Source organism: Cetorhinus maximus, chromosome 1, assembly GCF_964194155.1.
Source record: "Cetorhinus maximus chromosome 1, sCetMax3.hap1.1, whole genome shotgun sequence".
Taxonomy (NCBI): domain Eukaryota; kingdom Metazoa; phylum Chordata; class Chondrichthyes; order Lamniformes; family Cetorhinidae; genus Cetorhinus; species Cetorhinus maximus.
This window is the reverse complement of record NC_135879.1, coordinates 4,465,028-4,483,548: the sequence shown is the minus strand read 5'-3', so window position 1 is coordinate 4,483,548 and position 18,521 is coordinate 4,465,028. Positions and strand designations below refer to the sequence as shown.

Here is an 18,521-nt window from a genome sequence, read left to right as displayed (position 1 = left end):
TGATGTAGAGCTCGATCATGACTCCGAACCCCCTCCCCTTGCCAATTTCAAGCTGGAAAAGCTTAAATTGCAGCTAGAATTTCAAGAGAGGGAGAGAGAGAGAGAGAGAGAGGGAAGCTCAGGAGAAGGAAAGTGAATTCCAGCTCCGAAAATTGGAAATAGAGCTAGCAGCTCAAAGGGAGGGAGAGTGCCGACAACTAGCCACTGCGAGGGAAAATCTCTCTCTTCCTAGCAGCATTCCCTATCCCACTAACCCAGAACCACTCTCTGAGGCCCTCAAATATGCGAGATTCCTTCCCAAGTTTGAAAAGAGTGATGTGGAGTCACTTTTTTAACCACCTTCGAGAAAATAGCAGGACGGCTAAAATGGCCCTCGGAGATCTGGACATTTTTTAATTCAAGGGCAGCTGTTCAGGGAGAGCCCAAGAAGTCTGCTCCACGTTGCCTCCCGAATGTGTCCCTGAATTGTGAGGCTGCCGTCCTAAGTGCCTACAAGTTAGCCCCAGAGGCATATCACCAGCAATTCCAGAACACTCCTAACAGGCCAACCCAAGCCTACATCGAGTTTGAACGGCTGAACCAAATCACGTTCGACCGATGGATACGATCCCTAAAAATCCCACACACCTATGAGGGGGGCTGTGTGAGCTGGTACTGTTGGAGGAATTCAAAAATTGCCTACCCTCTGTCCTGTGAATACACCTAGAGGGGCGGAGAATCCTCCACAGCCAGGGGTGCAGCAGTCACGACAGACAGCTATGACCTCACCCGCAGGCCTGTAAACTCAGGCAGACCCTTTACAAACTGTACCCACGAGCATTGGAAAGAGAAACAGGATGATCTAGATAGGAAAGGTTCCCCCCACCACCCACCCAGAAAAGAAACCACAAAAGAGGGTGCGAGAAGCCCCCCCCCACCCTACAATCCGAAAGGAGAATTCCCGGAGGCCGGTGTGTTCCCGTTGCAACAAAATAGGTCATTCCAGGCCCGGATGCTGGAGACTGCGAGGCAAGTCAGTTGGCCTTAGGAGGGCTTCACATGAGGAGTCTCCCAAAGGATGGGTAGTGCCGCTCACTACAGAAACTTACCCATCGGAGGGCATGGCACTCTGTGTGTCTGAGCTGGATAGACCCCCAGAGAGCTTCCAGGAATCTGTCCTTTCAGGAATGCTGTACCCTTACCCAGCCCAAAATTTGAGCAAGTCTGTGGACACAGGGGCCACTCAGTCCTTAATATTAGAGGGAATTCTAAACCTGCCCCCAGAATCCTCCCTGAAGGCCAAAGCCCTTATCAGTGGAGTGGGAGGAAGGTCTGTGTTTGCCACCACCCCCACCTCCATAAGGTCCACCTAGAGCGTGACCTTGTTTCAGACCCTGTTACAGCAGGAATTGTCCCCAAGCTACCAGTAGCAGGAATGGATTTCCTCCTTGGGAACCGATTTGACTGGCAGCCAGATGCCAGCCAGCGAAAGAAAAGGGGCCCAGACCAAGGAGCAGAAAACTGCAGAGGGGCAGAAAGCTGGAGAAGGTCCAGAGGCCCAAAAGGATGGGTTGACACCCACAGACCTCAGGCGAGAGCTGCTGGAAGGTAGCGAGGGCGAAACCAGGCCAGTAAAATTAAACGGGGCCCAGAGAAGGCCCCTAGAATCTGAAATCGATTCCCTAAGTATCCACAAATTAAGTAGGGACCAGAGAAGTCCTAAAGCAGGGAAAGAAATCATGAGGGGGGTGCCCCCATGTTGCTGAAGAGCCTGAAAGAAAACAGATTATTAAGCCCAGAAAGGAAAAGGTTAGGGACTTCCTGAAGCATGTCTGCCAGGAGCCGCCTTTCCAGCATTAAATAGGGACAAAGGGAGTTCCCAACCAATAAGCAGATGAGGCAGATGCCTCACCCAGTTGAAAAGCCACCAGGGAGGGTAGCTAGATCTGCACCTCCAGTCGAGGGCAATGGTGGTTCCAGAGGACATGGAACATGTTAGGAGAGTGCCCCCTCCAAAGCCAAAGACCCCGGCCAGGAAACCAGTGATTAATTTCACTGATCACTTTACAGCAAATTGTGGAGCAGAAAAGTTCCCAAATTGGACCCAGAGTGAGGGTGATGCCACACATAGTTGATAAGCCACCCAGAGGTACAGTGAGAACTGACAATCCCCGAGGGCAGTAGTGTTCCAAAAGACCCTGAACCTATCACGCAACTGACCAGCAGAGGGACCCCAACCAGATTGGACCCCCAAGCTCACCCACCATTAGCTGGAATTGCATGAGGACTGGACAGAGTTAACCGTCCCCTTTAAAATGATCCATAACCCCCCGGCACCAGGCTACAGCCCTGTAGCCATATCCAGTATGGATGCAGGAAAGGCTCCTGCCAGGAGGCCATCTTCCTGTCATCTCCACCCAGAAAGGCTGGCCCAAGTTCAGGGGCCAACTGCTCACCTGCTGCTTTGCCAAGCAAAGGTTGCTAACACCGGAAACTGGAACGCTCCTGACTCTGAACCAGAATCCCCTAAAAGGTCAAGGTCCCTTTAAAACCCCCCACCCTCCTGACCCTCAGCCTGACCCCAGTCTCTGGGTCCGAACAGATGAGCACACAGGTTACCAAAGTGGACAGGCTGGAGCGAGGCTGGACCAGAGCAGCTCAGTCCTATGATCCCAGAACCTGGCACCCACAGAGTGAGATGTCCAGTACTCTCCTGTGGATCACCCAGAACAGCTTGACCATCGCTCACCCCCTGAGTGCTAAGCACCCTATAAAACCCCCAGACCCTTTCGAAGATACTTAACCAGGAGGTTAGAATGCCTGACCCCCAACAGAGGGAAGTCAGAGCTCCAGCAACTGAATAAACTTCGCCAGGCGGATGAATTTCAAATCTTCCCAAGTCACCTAAACCTCCCTAAATCCCAGGACCGGACCATGTTCTTGCGGACCCTTGTCATGGGTTTAAACCACTAAACAAAAATGTAGCAGGGCCCTGCCCTTTCCCCTGCTGGCTGTGTATCTGATGTGCCAGTGTGAGAGAGGGAATGCCTACACTTCCTCTTGTGGGAGAATCTAGAACTAGGGGTCACTGTTTAAAAATAAGGGGTCGCTCATTTGACACAGAGATGAGGAGAATTTTTTTCTCTCAGAGGGTTGTGAGTCTTTGGAACTCTCTTCCTCAAAGGGCGGTGGAAGCAGAGTCTTTGAATATTTTTAAGGCAGAGCTAGATAGATTCTTGATTAACAAGGGGGTGGAAAGTTATCGGGGTTAAGCAGGAATGTGGGGTTGAGGTTACAATCAGATCAGCCATGATCTTATTGAATGGCGGAGCAGGCTCGAGGGGCCGAGTGGCCTTCTCCTGCTCCTAGTTCCAATGCTCGTTTGTTTGTATTCTTCCTTCCCTAAGACCACGTTAAAAAAAAAATGAAATGGAATGGAGTTCGTTTCATTTTTCTCCAACGGGGGAAGTGATTCTCAGCCAGAAGAGAGGAAGGAAAAGATATATGTCTACGTCAACCTGGCTACTCTATCAAATTGTTTTTTTAATTATTTTTTTAAATGGACAATGGCTTTTCTCTGACTAGCTGTGATGCATACCAGAGGAATTTCTAACCTTCAGAAACCAGCAGGGACCTCGTTACCTTTGCAGAGGTGCTAATGTTCTCTGTGTTGCCGACAATCAAATTCCAACGAAATACTTAAAACCCCCTTAACATTTCTAAGGCACAGCTCCGGCCAGTGGAGACGGTGTGTCTGCAAAGGTCAAAAGGAACCCTGACTCCTCTATTAAACACCTCAAGATTCCAGACCTGGAATAATACATCCTCTGTCCAACACCCAGGAGAAGAAGTGGGAAGTAAGTCATATGATCTTCCCCAAGCTGCTAGAACCTGTAATATTGCCGTGTGGAACTGAACCCAGGCAGTCTACCATTTTATCATCCAACAGGTAGCAGCAGAAAGGGTTCTGTCCAGGTGAAGTGCCTGGTCCTCATCCACACTGTGAACTGGAACATTGGAACTTCTGTATCTGTGCCTTCAAGACTAATTCATCTCTACGTGCCTTCTCCCAACATTCCTTGCTTCTGGAAAGTTGAATCACCCTGCAACAGCTTCAGCCTGCTAACCTCTGAAGGAATATACCACTAGACTTTTGATTCTGGACTCACGTGAAACAATAATTCTTATTTTATCGTGGCCTTGCCCTGTACCTCTTTCTTTCCCTTATCCCTGTTTTATTGTATGAATGCAAAAAGCGACGGAAAAATAAAATTGGCAGAGGTAGCTACGAGAAAGAATTCATAGAGTGTTTTTGGGACAGTTTCCTAGAACAACACAATGTGGATCCAACCAGGGATCAGGCTATTTTGGATCTGGTAACGTGTAATGAGGCAGGTTTAATAAATAATCTCAGAGTAAAAGATCCCCTAGGAAACAGTGACCATAACATGATAGAATTTAGCATTCAGTTTGACAGTGAGAAACTTGGGTCGGAAACAACTGTGCTAAACTTAAATAAGGGTAATTACAAAGGAATGAAGGCAGAGTTGGCTGGAGTGGACTGGGATAGGTTGTTAGCAGAAAAAAACAGTTGATGGGCAAAGGCAGACATTTAAGAAAATAGTTCATGACTCATAACAAAGATTTATCCCGGTGATGAAGAAGGATTCAAGGAAAGGGATAAACCAACCATGGTTAACCAAGGAAGTTAAGGATAACATCAAATTAAAAGAAAAGACATAAAATGTGGCAAAGATTAGTGGTAAGCCAGAGGATTGGGAAAGTTCTAAAAACCAACATAAGATGACCAAAAAATAATAAAAAAGGAGAAATTAAACTTTGAGGGTAAACTAGCAAATAATATAAAAACGGACAGTAAGAGCTTCTTTAAATATATAAAAAGGAAGAGAGAGACCAAAGTGAACATAGGCCCCTTACAGAATGAGGCTGGGGAAATAATGATGGGGAACCAGGAAATGGCAAAGGAGTTGAATAAATACTTTGCTTCAGTCTTCATGGTAGAAGACACTAATAGCATTCCAATACTAAATAATCAAGGGACAAAAGAGGAGGAGGAAATAAATACAATAACTATCACTAGAGAAAAAGTACTAGGGAAACTAATGGGGCTAAAGGCCAATAAGTCCCCAGACCTTATTGGTTGCATCCTAGGATATTAAAGGAAATAGCTACAGAGATAGTGGATGCACTGGTAGTAATCTTCCAATAATTCTTAGATTCTGGAAAAGTCCCAGAGGATTGGAAAACCATCTACGTAGCACCATTATCCAAAAAGGGAGGGAGACAAAAAATAGGTAACAATAGGCCAGTTAGCTTGACATCTATCATTGGGAAAATGTTAGTCTATTATAAAGGATGTAAAAGCAAAGCATTTAGAGTACCATAATCTAATCAATCAGAATCAGCATGGCCTCATGAAGGGGAAATCATGTCTGACAAATTTATTAGAATTCTTTGAGGAGGTAAATAGCAGGATAGATAAAAGGAAACCAGTAATATAATATATTTGGATTTCCAAAAGGCATTTGATAAGGTACTGCACGTGAGGCTACTTAATAAGATATAAGCCCATGGTGTTTGGGGTAGTATATTAGTATGGATAGAGGATTTGCTAACTAATAGAAGGCAGAGAGTTGGGATAAGGGGGACAATTTCAGGATGGCAACCTGTAACTAGTGGAGTGCCACAGGGATCAGTGCTGGGGCCTCAATTATTTACAATACATATTGATGACTTAGATGAGGGAAGTGAATGTACTATCACCAAGTATGCAGATGACACAAAATAGGTGGGAAGGCAAATGGTGAGGATGACACAAGGAGTCAACAGAGGGATGTAGACAGGTTAAGTTAATGGGCAAAAAAGTGGCAAATGGGATATAATGTGTGAAAATGTGAGGTTATGCACTTTGGCAGGAAGAATAGAGGAGCTGAATATTATTTAAATAGAGAAAGACTGCAGGAGGCTGCAGCACAGAGGGACTTGGGGGTCCTTGTGCATGAATCCCAAAAAGCTAACATATAAGTTCAATAGGTAATAGGGAAGGCAAATGGAATGTTGGCCTTTATTTCAAGGGGAATGGAGTATAAAAATAGGGAAGTCTTGCTAAAACTATACAAGGCACTAGTTAGACCACACCTAGAATTCTGTGAACAGTTTTGGTCCCCTTATCTAAGTGAAGATATACTGGCATTGGAGGCAGTTCAGAGAAGGTTCACTAGGTTGATCCTGGGGAAGGAGGGATTTTCTTATGAGGAGAGGTTGGGCCTGTACTCATTGGAGTTTAGAAGAATGAGAGGCGACCTTATTGAAACATATATATGATTCTTAGGGAGCTTGACAGGGTAGATGCTGAGAGGTTGTTTCCCTTTGTTGGAAAGTCTAGGACCAGAGGGCATAATCTCAGAGTAAGGGGTCATTGATTTAAAACAGAGATGAGGAGGAATTTCTTCTCTCAGAGGATAATGAATCTGTGGAATTCTTTACTGCAGAGGGCTGTACAAGTTGGGTCTTTAAGTATATTCAAGGCTGAAATAGATTTTTAATCAGTAAGGGAATCAAGGGTTATGGGGAAAAGGCAGGAAAGTGGAGTTGAGGAATATCAGATCAGCCATGAACTCATTGAATGGCAGAGCAGACTCGATGGGCCGAATGGCCTACTTCTGCTCCTACGTCTTATGGTTTTATGTTGCAAAACCCCTTCCCACGTTTTGTGTGTGCGCGCAAAATAAACCAACTCGAGTTTGCTGTGGGGTTATTAATAGAGGATTGGATCACTCCAAACTGTATTCAGTGGGTAGGGCCAGTATTCACTGGAGTTTAGAAGAATGTGAGGGGATCTGATTGAAATGTATAAAATTCTAACAGGGCTAGACAGACTGGATGCAGGGTGGATGTTTCCCCTGGCTGGGGAGTCTAGAACCAAGGGCCACAGTCTCAGGATAGGGGGCAGGCCATTTACGACTGAAATGAGGAAAATTTTCTTCACTCAGAGGGTGGTCAACCTGTGGAATTCTCTCCCACAGAAGGCTGTGGAGGCCGGGTCACTGAGTATATTCAAGAAAGAAATTGATAATTTTTTGGATATTAGGGGCATCAAGGAGTATGGAGAGAAAGCAGGAATATATAACGTTGAGATGGAGGATCAACCGTGATCACATTGAATAGCGGAGCAGGCTCGAAGGGCTGAATGGCCCACTCCTGCTCCTATTTTCTGTTTCTAAGAAGGGTTGGGGAAAACACGCCACCACTTATAAGGGGGGAAATCAAAAACCCCTTTCTGTTTACGGATGGGTAGTGAGAGGAGAAATCAGGGCTGTTTAAACTAATCTCCCTCCGGTCCATAACAAGTATAACACATTGATAAATCTTTATTTTGTTCTCGGCCCAAGTAGCAGAAGATTTAACCGCTCTGTAACATTTCTGCGTTGCTAGATCGTGACTGAGTTGACACATCATTATGTGAGAAAAAAAAAAATCAGACTGTTTTTAAAATATGTTTTTTTTTTAAAATAGGAGGAGAATACAAAGTCGGGAATTCAATATTCTGGTGAGGGTGGGAATCTGTGCCATTCTCTAATAAGGCCCACCTCCCGGTCTTCCTCTAGACCAAGCTCACGTGCTGGATATGTGGGACTGGTCCTGACAATGGCTGAACATGAACTTCTTGTGAGTAGTTCCAGAATTTGTTACATGGTTTATTTGTCAAGGCTTCATGGGATGTGGGCATCGCTGGCTAGGCCAGCATTTATTGCCCATCCCTAATTGCCCTTGTTTAGAGGGCATCTAAGGGTCAACCACATTGCTGTGGGCCTGGAGTCACATGTAGGCCAGACCAAGTAAGGGCAACAGATTTCCTTCCCTAAAGGACATTGGTAATATCTCACCTGAAAGAGGTCACCTTTGACAGTGCAGTGCTCCGTCAGCCCTGGCATTGGGAGTCTCAGCCTGGATTAGGTACTCAAGTTTCAGGAAAGTTGGACTTGAATCCACAACTTTTTGACCCAGACCCTACGAACGAGTAAAAGAAAAATCCACGGCCCCACCTGCCTCTCAGGTGGATGTGAGAAGCGCTATATAAATGCCAGTTGTTGTTATGGTAACAGAGTATCACCATTTGTGTTAGTCTGCACCTTCAGTGTACAGTGAAATTGAATATTTGGAACAGGCCGTGTCAAACTCAATCCATTATCTTCCTCATCCTATATCAGTCCTACACGGACGCACGTACAGTAACGCTAGGGGCAGGATTTTCGGGCCTTCAGGTGGGTGAGCCCGGGAGTGTCCGGGAAACGACCCGCTGCCCGCGATCGGCCCCCTGACCGCGATTTCACGCTGGATGGCCAATTAACAGCCGGCCAGAGTGAAAGGTGCGTTGAGGAGCTCAGCGCTGCCAGGCTGGGGGGCGGGAGGAGTACGAGCGCAAAAGTCAGCACATGCCGTGGGGAAGCGCGCGCTGAACGCTCCCCAAAGGCAGGGAGCTCCCTCGGGGAGCTGAACAACTTTAACATCACAAATTAAAGACTTTTAAAACCTGATTAAAAAAAATGTCCTGGCATGGGGGCTAACTCACAATAACATGAACAGAATAAAAATTCCGCCCAAAAATTTATCTTTTTAAAAAATTTAATTGTGGAAACCTCGTTCCGCCTGTGGATGAGGTTTGCTAAAAGAAATCAAAAGGCCCGGCTGGCCGATTCGCCCATCAGGTTGGACAGGCAACAAAAAATATGTTTAAATGAATTGATTAATGGCTTTAATGGGTCTCTTAATTGTCAGCAGGCGCACTGCTGACTCTCGTGCGCACCTGCCAACCAAAATACCGCGCGAGTGCGCCATGACGTCGGGACACTTGCCCGACATCATTACGCACTATTTTACGCCCAATCAGGTCAGGTGTGCGCCAGCCCACGGGATGTAAAATCTTGCCCGAGTAGTAACTAGGATCTCCAAACTCCAATGACCAGTAAAACATCCTGCTTTGTGTCACTGTCTAATTCTTCAGTTTTGAAATAGGAAGGGCGGTTCTACAGTGACATCTCTCCCACTCAGATGGATGATGACGTGGGTTTAGGTCATAGAGTCTTTAGAGCGGAGAAGGAGGCCATTTGGCCCATTGAGTCCATGCTAGCTCTCTGTAGAGCTATCCAGTCAGTCCCATTTTCCTGTCTTGCAAGATTATTTTCTTCAATTTCCTCTTGAAATCACTGATTACCTCTGCCTCCACCACCCTCACAAACAACGTGTTCCAGGTCATTACCATATAAAAACTTTTCCTCACATCCCCCTGCATCTCTTGCCCCAAACCTTGAATCCTATCTCCTAGCCCTTGTGCCATCAGCTAAGGGGAACAGCTTTTCTTTGTCTACTTTATCTAAACCTGTCACAATCTTCGGCACCTCTACCAAATCTCCCCTCAATCTCCTTTGTTCCAAGGAGATCAACCCCAGCTTCTCCAACCTAACCTTGTAGCTAAAATCCCCCATCCCTGGAACCAATCTGGTAAATGTCCTTTACACCCTCTCGAGGACCCTTTCCAAAAGTCTTGTCACCAGAATTGAGCACAATACCCTCGTTGTGGCCTCACCAGAGCTTTAAAAAGGCATAACTTCCCTGGTCCAAGAGAATCACCAAACCCGTTTTAAAATTAAAAATTTATTCTGATTTCCCAGTTATGATTGGAAAAGAGAAATGCAAAGGGAGATGGAGAAGTTGGAAAGAAACACAAAAACATTTTCTTGTATCTAACCTGGCTATATGATCCCCTCAAACTGTGTTGTTAGTGGACATGAATATGCATGCTCCCTCCCACTGCACTGTATTATCGTTGTCCCTGTCGCCAAGCCCTTCCCACCAAGTAACAAATTAAGTGCTTGCGGAGGAGAACTGTATGAGTGTAAAGTGTACACCTTTCTAGTCACAGTTACAGTTAAAGCTGTGCGATGTGCTGCCCCTCACAGGTCCTGGAGCTACTGTCCCAGATCTTACAGACCGACTCACTCCGAGCTGTACAGCAGTGGTTACTCACATCAGGACCAAAAGGTTAGTGAAGTAGCCCCAGATCATTACACGACATAAACATCTCAAACCGTTACATTTTTTTTGTGGGATTTTGCTGTATGTAAATTGGCTGCCATGTTTCCTGTGAGTTTACTTTGAAAAACACCCTTACTCAGGCTCACTGTCCAGGTGACCTTACAGCCAGCTCAGTTCACCTTTGGGCTGAAGGAAGGGGTGACACAAAGTTCGGGCTGGTGTACACATAGGGGTATTTTATGGCTTCACTTTTTAGATATAATGTTACAATCTCTGTGCAGGCCGATGACTTTCAAAAAGAAATTCTAACTTCCAGTTTTATATATATGGACGTACGAATTAGGAGCAGGAGTAGGCCATTCAGCCCCTCGAGCCTGCTCTGCCAATTAATAAGATCATGGCTGATCTGATTGTGGCCTCAGCGCCACTATCTTGCCAACCTCCAATACCCTTTGATTTCCACGTTAGTCAAGAATCTATCTATCTTTGCCTTAACAATATTCAATAAACTTCCCTCCACCACTCACTGGGGAATAGTGTTCCACAGATTCACCACTGCATGGGGAGCGTAATCAGACTTTTACACCAAGTCAAAGCAGCAAATATTAGGGCAAGTGACCAACAGCTTGATTAACAAGGTGGGTTTTTTAATAGTGTCTTGAAGGAGGAGGAGAGGTGGAAAGTTTTGGGGAAGGAATTCCAGGGTTTAGGTCCCAGACAGATGAAGACATGGCCGCAAACAATAAGATGAAGAACTGCTTTATCTTAGATGGTGTCAAGATTCTTGAGTGAGCTGGACCTATCTAGACAAGTGGAGAGTATTTCACCACATGCCTGGAAGGGGAGAACATTAGGGAGAAGGACAAATGTCCCGGCTGCAGGATGCGTCTCTTTGACTAGAGAGCGTCTCCCTCCCCCATCCAGCTGTGAAAGCTCGCCAAGCCCGGCAGCCTTTTCTCTACACTGACCACACAGGACCGCTGTCTGCCTGAGATTCATTTATTTGTAGGGAAGCCTGTAACCAGACCTCAAAAATGGCTTCCCCTGCTTTCTTCTCCATAGCAATGTGAAACACATTAAACTTATATCCAGGTAGAAATGCTAATTAGCTATCTTCTGACCCCAACTTCCTCTCATCTTAAAAGTAAATTGACAGTTCACAGCACAGCTGATTACAACCCAATACCTACAACACCTTTCTGAGATTTTGGAAGACTCAGAGTCTACTCAATGAAAACTCAGAGCCTGCTGCCATTGTCTCCGAGCATAAATACCTTGCACCTTCTTCTCAGTAAAACAATCTGAGTCTTCTTTTGATCCCTAGCAATCAAACCACTGTCAGGCAGACTTCAGAACAGGACACATGATCCCCTTCATTTACCCTATATTTAAGGACACATTCCCAAAATATGATAATGTTATAAAGCTAATAATTGTAACAATAAGGCAACAGAGGGTAGATTTCTTTGGTGGATCTTCTGATCTCCAGCTGTAACTTTGGTGGAAGATGGGTGGTTAGTTTGAGAAATGGCCTGCAGAAGCTCTGGGTGCCACTTTTAAAAATAAAACGATTGTCAGATGGACCTCACTATCCATAGGTTTCAATTGTTCGTCTTAATTCAACATCTGTCTCCTGGCTCTTTTCCTTTCTTTGATAATTCCCCCACCTTCTCCCTAATGGTTCTCCCCTTCCAGGCATGCGATGAAATACTCTTTACTTGCCTAGATGGGTCCAGCACACTCAAGAATCTTGACACCATCCAGGATAAAGCAGTCCTTCGTCCTACTGTTTGCAGCCTTGCCTACATCTGTCTGGGATCTAAACTCCGTAATTCCCTCCCCAAACCTTTCCACCTCTCCTCCTCCTCCTTCAAGATGCTACTAAAAAACCTACCTCCTTGACCAAGCTTTTGGTCATTTGCCCTAATATTTCCTGCTTTGACTTGGTGTAAAAGTCTGATTACACTCCCCATGCAGCACTTCTGGACATTTTACTGGTCATCTAATTCTGGTCTCTTGAGCATCCCCGACTATAATCACCCCAATATTGGCGGCCATGCCTTCAGCTGCCTAGTCACTAAGCTCTGAAATTTCCTCCTTAAATCTCTCCTACTCTCTACCTCTCTTTCTTTCTTTAAGATGCTCCTTAAAATATATCTCTTTGATCAAGCTTTTGGTTATCTGTCCTAATATCATCCATGTAACTTGGGGCAAAATTGTTAGCTTGGTGGGCGAGTGTTAAACGACACGCGTTGACGTTGGTTGAACGTGCCGACGTCAATGTGCAGTCATGTGATAGTTCAGTCGGCAGGTGTGGGCCGGAGTCAGCAACACACCCACTGACAATTAAAAGGCCTGCTAAGGCCATTAAACAATTAATTAACTTAAATTTTTCGCTGGTGAAAAGGCCAAGCCTTTGCATTTTTTTTGGAAGCCTCATCCCCGGGCAGGATGAGGTTTCCAAAAGCAAATAAAAATAAAATAAAAGTTTAAAAATTTTTAATTAATAACAAGTCCCTGCTCATGTGACAGGGTCACATGGGGGACATGTTTCATTCCATTTTTATTTTCTTAATTGTTTTCTTCTATAACTCCTCAGCAGCTCTGTGCATCAGGGAGTTTATGAGGTGCGCACTTGCGTACGTGCCCTCCACCACCTGCCCACACAGACAGCGCTGAGCGCTGCCATGCGCATTTCACGCTGGGTGGGCCTTAATTGGCCCAGAGTGTGAAATTGCCTTCAGGCCCTGATCGCGGTCAGCAGCCGGCTTCCCGACTACCCCCGCCCACCCCCGCTGAGCCCGCCTGACATGGGTGAAATTCTGCCCTTGGTATCTAATTTTGCTTATAAAACCTGTGAAGTGCCTTGGGGGGGATGTCTCACTCCATTAAAGGTGCTATACTAATGCAAGTTGTTGTAATCTTCCATACCGGGCTGAAGGAACGTAATTGCAGTTTCCAGCTCTTGCTCCCCTGGAGGATTTGAGGCCAGCCTTTTCATTAAAGTTGAATTCAAACGTCAAGGGTCATTTTTGCTCTTTTAAGTTTTCCCTCACCCTGTGTTTCACCCTAATTTAGAAAAAAACATGGTGCTGGATTTGCTGCGCTTGGCTGTGGCCAATATGAAGTTCAGTCATCCAAACTTTGTCACCGCAAAAGAAAAGTTAACTTCCCGTCAGCCAGATGAAAGCATGGAAACAGAGATGTTCCGGGCAAAATCTGCGTGTGAGATGCGCCGTGCCAGGTTTGTACCATCCTTTAATCCTGACCCTTTTGTGGTACATCATTTATATTTCATAGCTTGTAATGCTCACACGAGAAATGTTTTCATTGTTTTTCTACTTCTGTCATTGTGGATTGAATCCGTCCACGGTTTGTAGTCCTTCTCTTGCTCACCATGGCTAGGTGTGTTAGCCTTAGCACACACTTGTCCCATGTCACAAGATTGTGGGTCCAAGCCCCACTTCATTGACTTGAGCATGAAGTCCGCTCAATAGTGCGATGCTGAGGGATTGCTGCACTGTCTAAAGTGCCATTTGACAGATGAGACATTAAACCAAAGACCTGCCCGCCCTATCAGGTGGATGTAAAAGATCCCATGGCACTATTTTGAAGGAGTTCTGGGCAGTCTTGCCCAATAAAATAAAATATATTTTAATCGTGCTTAAAAATTGGAATATAAGTAGTAAATCCAACCTTACAAGCACATCTCCCCGAATAGGTCCATTGTATGTTCCAAGCTTTATTGGATTATGAGAAGGAAGTACAGATGATAACTTATTATAGCTTTGTAATGATTAGAGCTGAAATTTGTTATTTTGGTTTCACAGGTCACAATGTCAATGTCAAAAACTAAAGTCTATTGTGGAGAAAGCACCAGGTACACAGGTTATGAAACTGACGGTCTAACAATATTTTCTCCTGTTTTATTAATTGAACAAAATATGGGGTTACTCAAGGTTAGGTATAATTGTGCAAGACAACTCAGTAAATCACTGTTAGTTAATAAACATCAGCCGATAGGGTTGTAAGGGTTACTTACCAGGTAAGAAAATAAGTTTTCAAGGCTACAGGGAAAGAGCAAGGAAGTGGGAATAATTGAATAGCCCTTTCAAAGAGCCAGCACAGACACGATGGGCCAAATGGATTCCCTCTGTTCTGTAAGGTTCTCTGTTTCTAAATATTTTCCCATATGCTATCTGGACACCAAACCATTTTCAGGTATTGGAACGGTTTTTAGAAGATCTGCGATTTATAGACCGTTGGAGTTAATAAAGAGAAGTCACTGGGCTTCCATCCACTCTCCATCTGATTGACAAACCCCCGCAGTCCTCCTCCTTCTTAGGCAGTCCCTTGGGATTGAGGATGATCTGCTTCCACTCCTGCTCGATGAATTTTGAGATGGCTGATAAATCCAACGCGTGGTTTGCAGACTCTGCCACATGCAGGGCAGGTGGTGCTTGAAGGGTTGGGTTTGAGTGTTCCCTCCTGTTCGCCTCTGCACGTTACCAATGAAGTCTCTCCCATGTGTTCAGTGCCTTCCTGAATGTGCCTTCTCCATTTTGATTGGCCACAAGCTAGGGTTTTCCATGAGTCGGTGGGTATGTTTGACCTCTTCAGGGATGCTTTGAGGATATCCCTAAAGTACTTCTGCTGTCCTGCTGGGAATGTCCTGCCATGGCCGAGTTCCGAGTAGAGCATCTGTGAGTCTGGTGTCAGGCTACGAATGATGTGTCCCACTCAGTGGAGCTGGTCCTGAGTGATTAGTGCCTCAAAGCTCGGTATGTTGGCTCGGGAGAGGATGCTGCTGTTGGACCATCTTTCCTGCCGCCAGATTTGGAGGATCTTAATTGTATGTGTGCTCACTCAGAAACTGAGCTCCAGGTCATTGCTGATTCTTCCTCCAAAGCTTATGAGAAAATGAGCCTTTCACTAAACTGAAAAGCTAAGGTCCTCTTCTAACAAGCTCCTACAGCAAAACACCTCCCCCCATCAATTAAGATCAATGGCGAGATCCTGGAAAATGTGGGCCATTTTCCATATTTTGGAATAAAGGCAGACATAGGTGACAAAATTCGTCATCAACTCCAATGTGCCAGCTCAGCCTTCAGCCGACCGAGGAAAAGAGTTTTTGAGAACCAGGTTCTCAAAGGTCATGGTTTACCAGGCAGCAGTGATCCCCACAGCCCAATATGCTACGGAGACTTGAACAACCTACAGCAGGCACCTTAAAGCACTGGAGAAGTACAACCAGTGATGCCTTCGCAAGATCCTCCAAATCCAGTGACAGGAAAGGCAGTCCAACCTCTCCAGTTGTGTGGGACCCTCAGTGACAACTTGCTATGTTGCCTTTGACATAGTATCATGTCTCAAGGCACTTCACAGGAGTGTTATCAAACAAAAATTTAACACTGAGCCACTTGGGAAATATTAGGACATATGGCCAAAAACATGGTCAAAGAAGTAGATTTTAAGGACCCTCTTAAAGGAAGAGAGAGAGGTACTGAGGGAAAGGTGAAGATGTTTGGAGAGGGAATTTCAACCCTACAAACATTACAAGAAGGTGTTAAGAGCACAGAATACTCTGCCACATAGTGTAATTAAGACCACTGCATTGGTTAAGAGAAGCATGCTTTGGATCAGAGTAAGATATAGGGCTAAATGTAGTTGTTTTTCATTGATCTAGCAAACTGGTGCAGACATTAGATCCAATTTTAACCTCATCTGCCCATTGGGGAACTGATGAGATCGAGTGCAATGCTAGTTTTACACTGAAGTCAAAGGAGAATAATACTGAGCAGGGTGTAAAACCAGTTTTCCACCTCATCCCATGGGGCAGAATTTTTAGCTTGGCGTGCGGGCACATGACACGTCCGACCCGCTTGAACGTAAAATAGTGCGTGATGATGTCGGGCGAGCATCGCAATGTCATCCTGCACTCGCGCCATATTTTGGTCGGCGGGCGCGTGCGAAAGTCAGAAGCGCACCCGGTGACAATTAAGAGGGCTGAGCCTTTCAGCGCGTGTTTCACGCTGGCTGGCCGTTAATTGGTCAGCCGTGGTTAAATCGTGCTCGGGGGGCTCGATCACGGTCAGCGGTCCATTCCCCAGCCGATCCTGGACCTGCCAACCACGCCCGCCCACCGAACCGAAAATTCTGCCCCATGTGTTTCCTGCCTGCAGAGTTTACATTACAATCACCCCCCAAGTGAGTCAAATGGCTCCCTTCTGTAAACTTTGTGGTTCACTCAATAACATAAGGGTATCTGACATCCTAATTGTCCACAAGCGGTGAACTAGAACATCATGTTTGCTGCTGCCTAAAGCAGCAATGTTCTTCATCGTATCATCTCACAAAAACAGTTTACCTACATAGCATTATACAGAATGTAGAGCACATAGAATCACAGGGCTGGATTTTACAGCCCCCGCGCCCCCACACCGGACATGTTTACGGCGGTGGTGGGTTGGTGGTGGTGGGGGTTGGGGGAGGGGGGGGGGGGGTGCCACATAAAATATGATGGATAGCCAGCCCACCACCTTCTCACCCATCCCCAATCCAGCCCCCATAATATGGCTGGTGGGAGGAGGCTGAAATCAGTAGCCTGGCCGGCATTTAAAAAAAATTCATGAATGGGAAATTGAGCTTGTTAATAAGCCAATTGGCTTGAATAAAATGCTATCCACGCCATGATGTGATTGGCATGGCAAGCAGGTGAGAGTGGGGAGTCCACCTTTTCATCATCTGAGGTGAAAATGTGGGAAGGGGGGGGTGCATCTTTTGGTGGTCTGTCTTGTGTACATTGGGTGCCCCCCACCCCCACCCCCCAAAAAGATAATATCCCTCCCCCCTTTGTGCCTCGGCTCCCAACTATTCCCACCCTCCCACCTGCCCCCAAAGGGTATCCAATCCATTCCCTCCCCAAAAGCCAGGAGTCACCTTAGTCCACGATCCATTGCTCTTCTTCCCCGGGTCTGCTTGGAGTCCCAGAACCACCCATGACTGTGTTCTGGCGATGCTGGGACTGCTAGAGCTGCTGGCCATCAGATTGGCTGGCAGCTTTCGCCAGTGGGACTTTCTCCCACTGAGGGGTGGACGTCCTAGTCTCTGCTCTTTAGCGCCACCAGCAATGTGTTATCCTGTGAAATTCAGCACATAGAAAATTTACTACACAGGAGTCTATTCAGCTCATAGCATCCTTGACATGCAGTCAATGGAGGAGCTATCCAGCCCACTCCCATCTTCCTGCACTTGATCTGTAGCCCTGCAGGGCCTGGTTCTTCAAGTAGACATACAAGTATTTTTGGAATGCAGTGAGACTTTCTGCCTTTACTACCTTTTCAGGCAGAGAGTTCCAGATCCTCACTACATTTGACCCAACTGGCCCAATCTGGTGTTTTTGCTTCACAGGAGGCTCCTCCCACCCTTTGTCATCTCACCCTATCGGCATACCCTTCTATTCCTTTCTTCTTCATGCACTTATCTAGCTTCCCCCTAAACACATCTATGCTATTCACCTCAACTACTGCACATGGTAGCGAGTTCCGCTTTCTATAACCACTCTCCTTATTGGATTTATTAGTGACTATCTTATATTTATGACTCCCAGTGTCGGTCTCCCCCACAAATGGAAACATTTTTTCTATGCCTACCCTATCAGACCCTTGCATAATTTTAAACACTTCTATCAGGTCATCCCTCAGTCTTTGCTCTTCCTACCGAAAAGAACCCTAGCCTGTTCAGTCATGCCCATAGGGCTATCACCTAGTTTATGATCAGAAAACACTGCAGAGATACTGCAACAACCTTCTCCAAAACATTAAGTTTAATAAAAGCCAATAAAAGCTATGTGTTTCCCCTACATCACAGACTTACCAGGGTGCGATGCTTTCAGAGCATGCTGTCCTGTGTGTATGATTTATGTATTAGAAATCTGGGGTTGCATTAAGAATATTATCATGTATTCATCACATTTATTCCAACTTCTAATAATTCAGATAGAGGGAGAGACCTCAAAATGCTGGAAGAGACAAGGCCACTTTCTACTGCTCATCACATTCCACAATCTAAAACTTGCAAAAAACCGAAAACTTTGGGACAATCAAGAATATTCAATGTGATGTCTTCACCCATATTGGATGGGAAGTTGTGCCACAGTTTCACTGATCTATCTAGAACTTAAAACACAGGCAGACCCTTTGAATGAGCATGCAGAGTTACCAGTAAATTTGTTTGGATGTAAATGAAGTATTGATGTGTCAGATTATATTGTACACCTTCGCTGGGCTGAATCATTGACTTGTCCGAGCATATTCTACCACTGAGAGAAAAAGCAGTCATTTTAAAGGAAAACTTCAGAGTAACAAGACTGAAACTTTACAATAAAGTTTGTACCTCCTTGTACCATGACCACAACCCTAGAATGTCATTTAAATCACCTCTCACTCACCACAGTGCAGTACAGACCTAAAAATTGAAGAATCTTT

General features: G+C 45.6%; 1 protein-coding gene across 1 annotated transcript in view; it reads left to right on the top strand.

The window, feature by feature from the left end:
* The window catches only part of LOC144697261 (protein TBATA-like), a 44,734-nt gene extending 26,498 nt beyond the window's left edge, over positions 1 to 18,236 (top strand). The window contains exons 6-10 of the mRNA XM_078569234.1: positions 7,516 to 7,668; positions 9,960 to 10,041; positions 13,114 to 13,279; positions 13,866 to 13,915; positions 18,033 to 18,236. Of these exons, the coding sequence (XP_078425360.1) occupies positions 7,516 to 7,668; positions 9,960 to 10,041; positions 13,114 to 13,279; positions 13,866 to 13,915; positions 18,033 to 18,217 (636 nt within the window). The 3' untranslated portion in view covers positions 18,218 to 18,236. The remainder of the gene's footprint in view (positions 1 to 7,515; positions 7,669 to 9,959; positions 10,042 to 13,113; positions 13,280 to 13,865; positions 13,916 to 18,032) is intronic.
* The last annotated feature ends 285 nt before the right edge of the window (positions 18,237 to 18,521 follow it).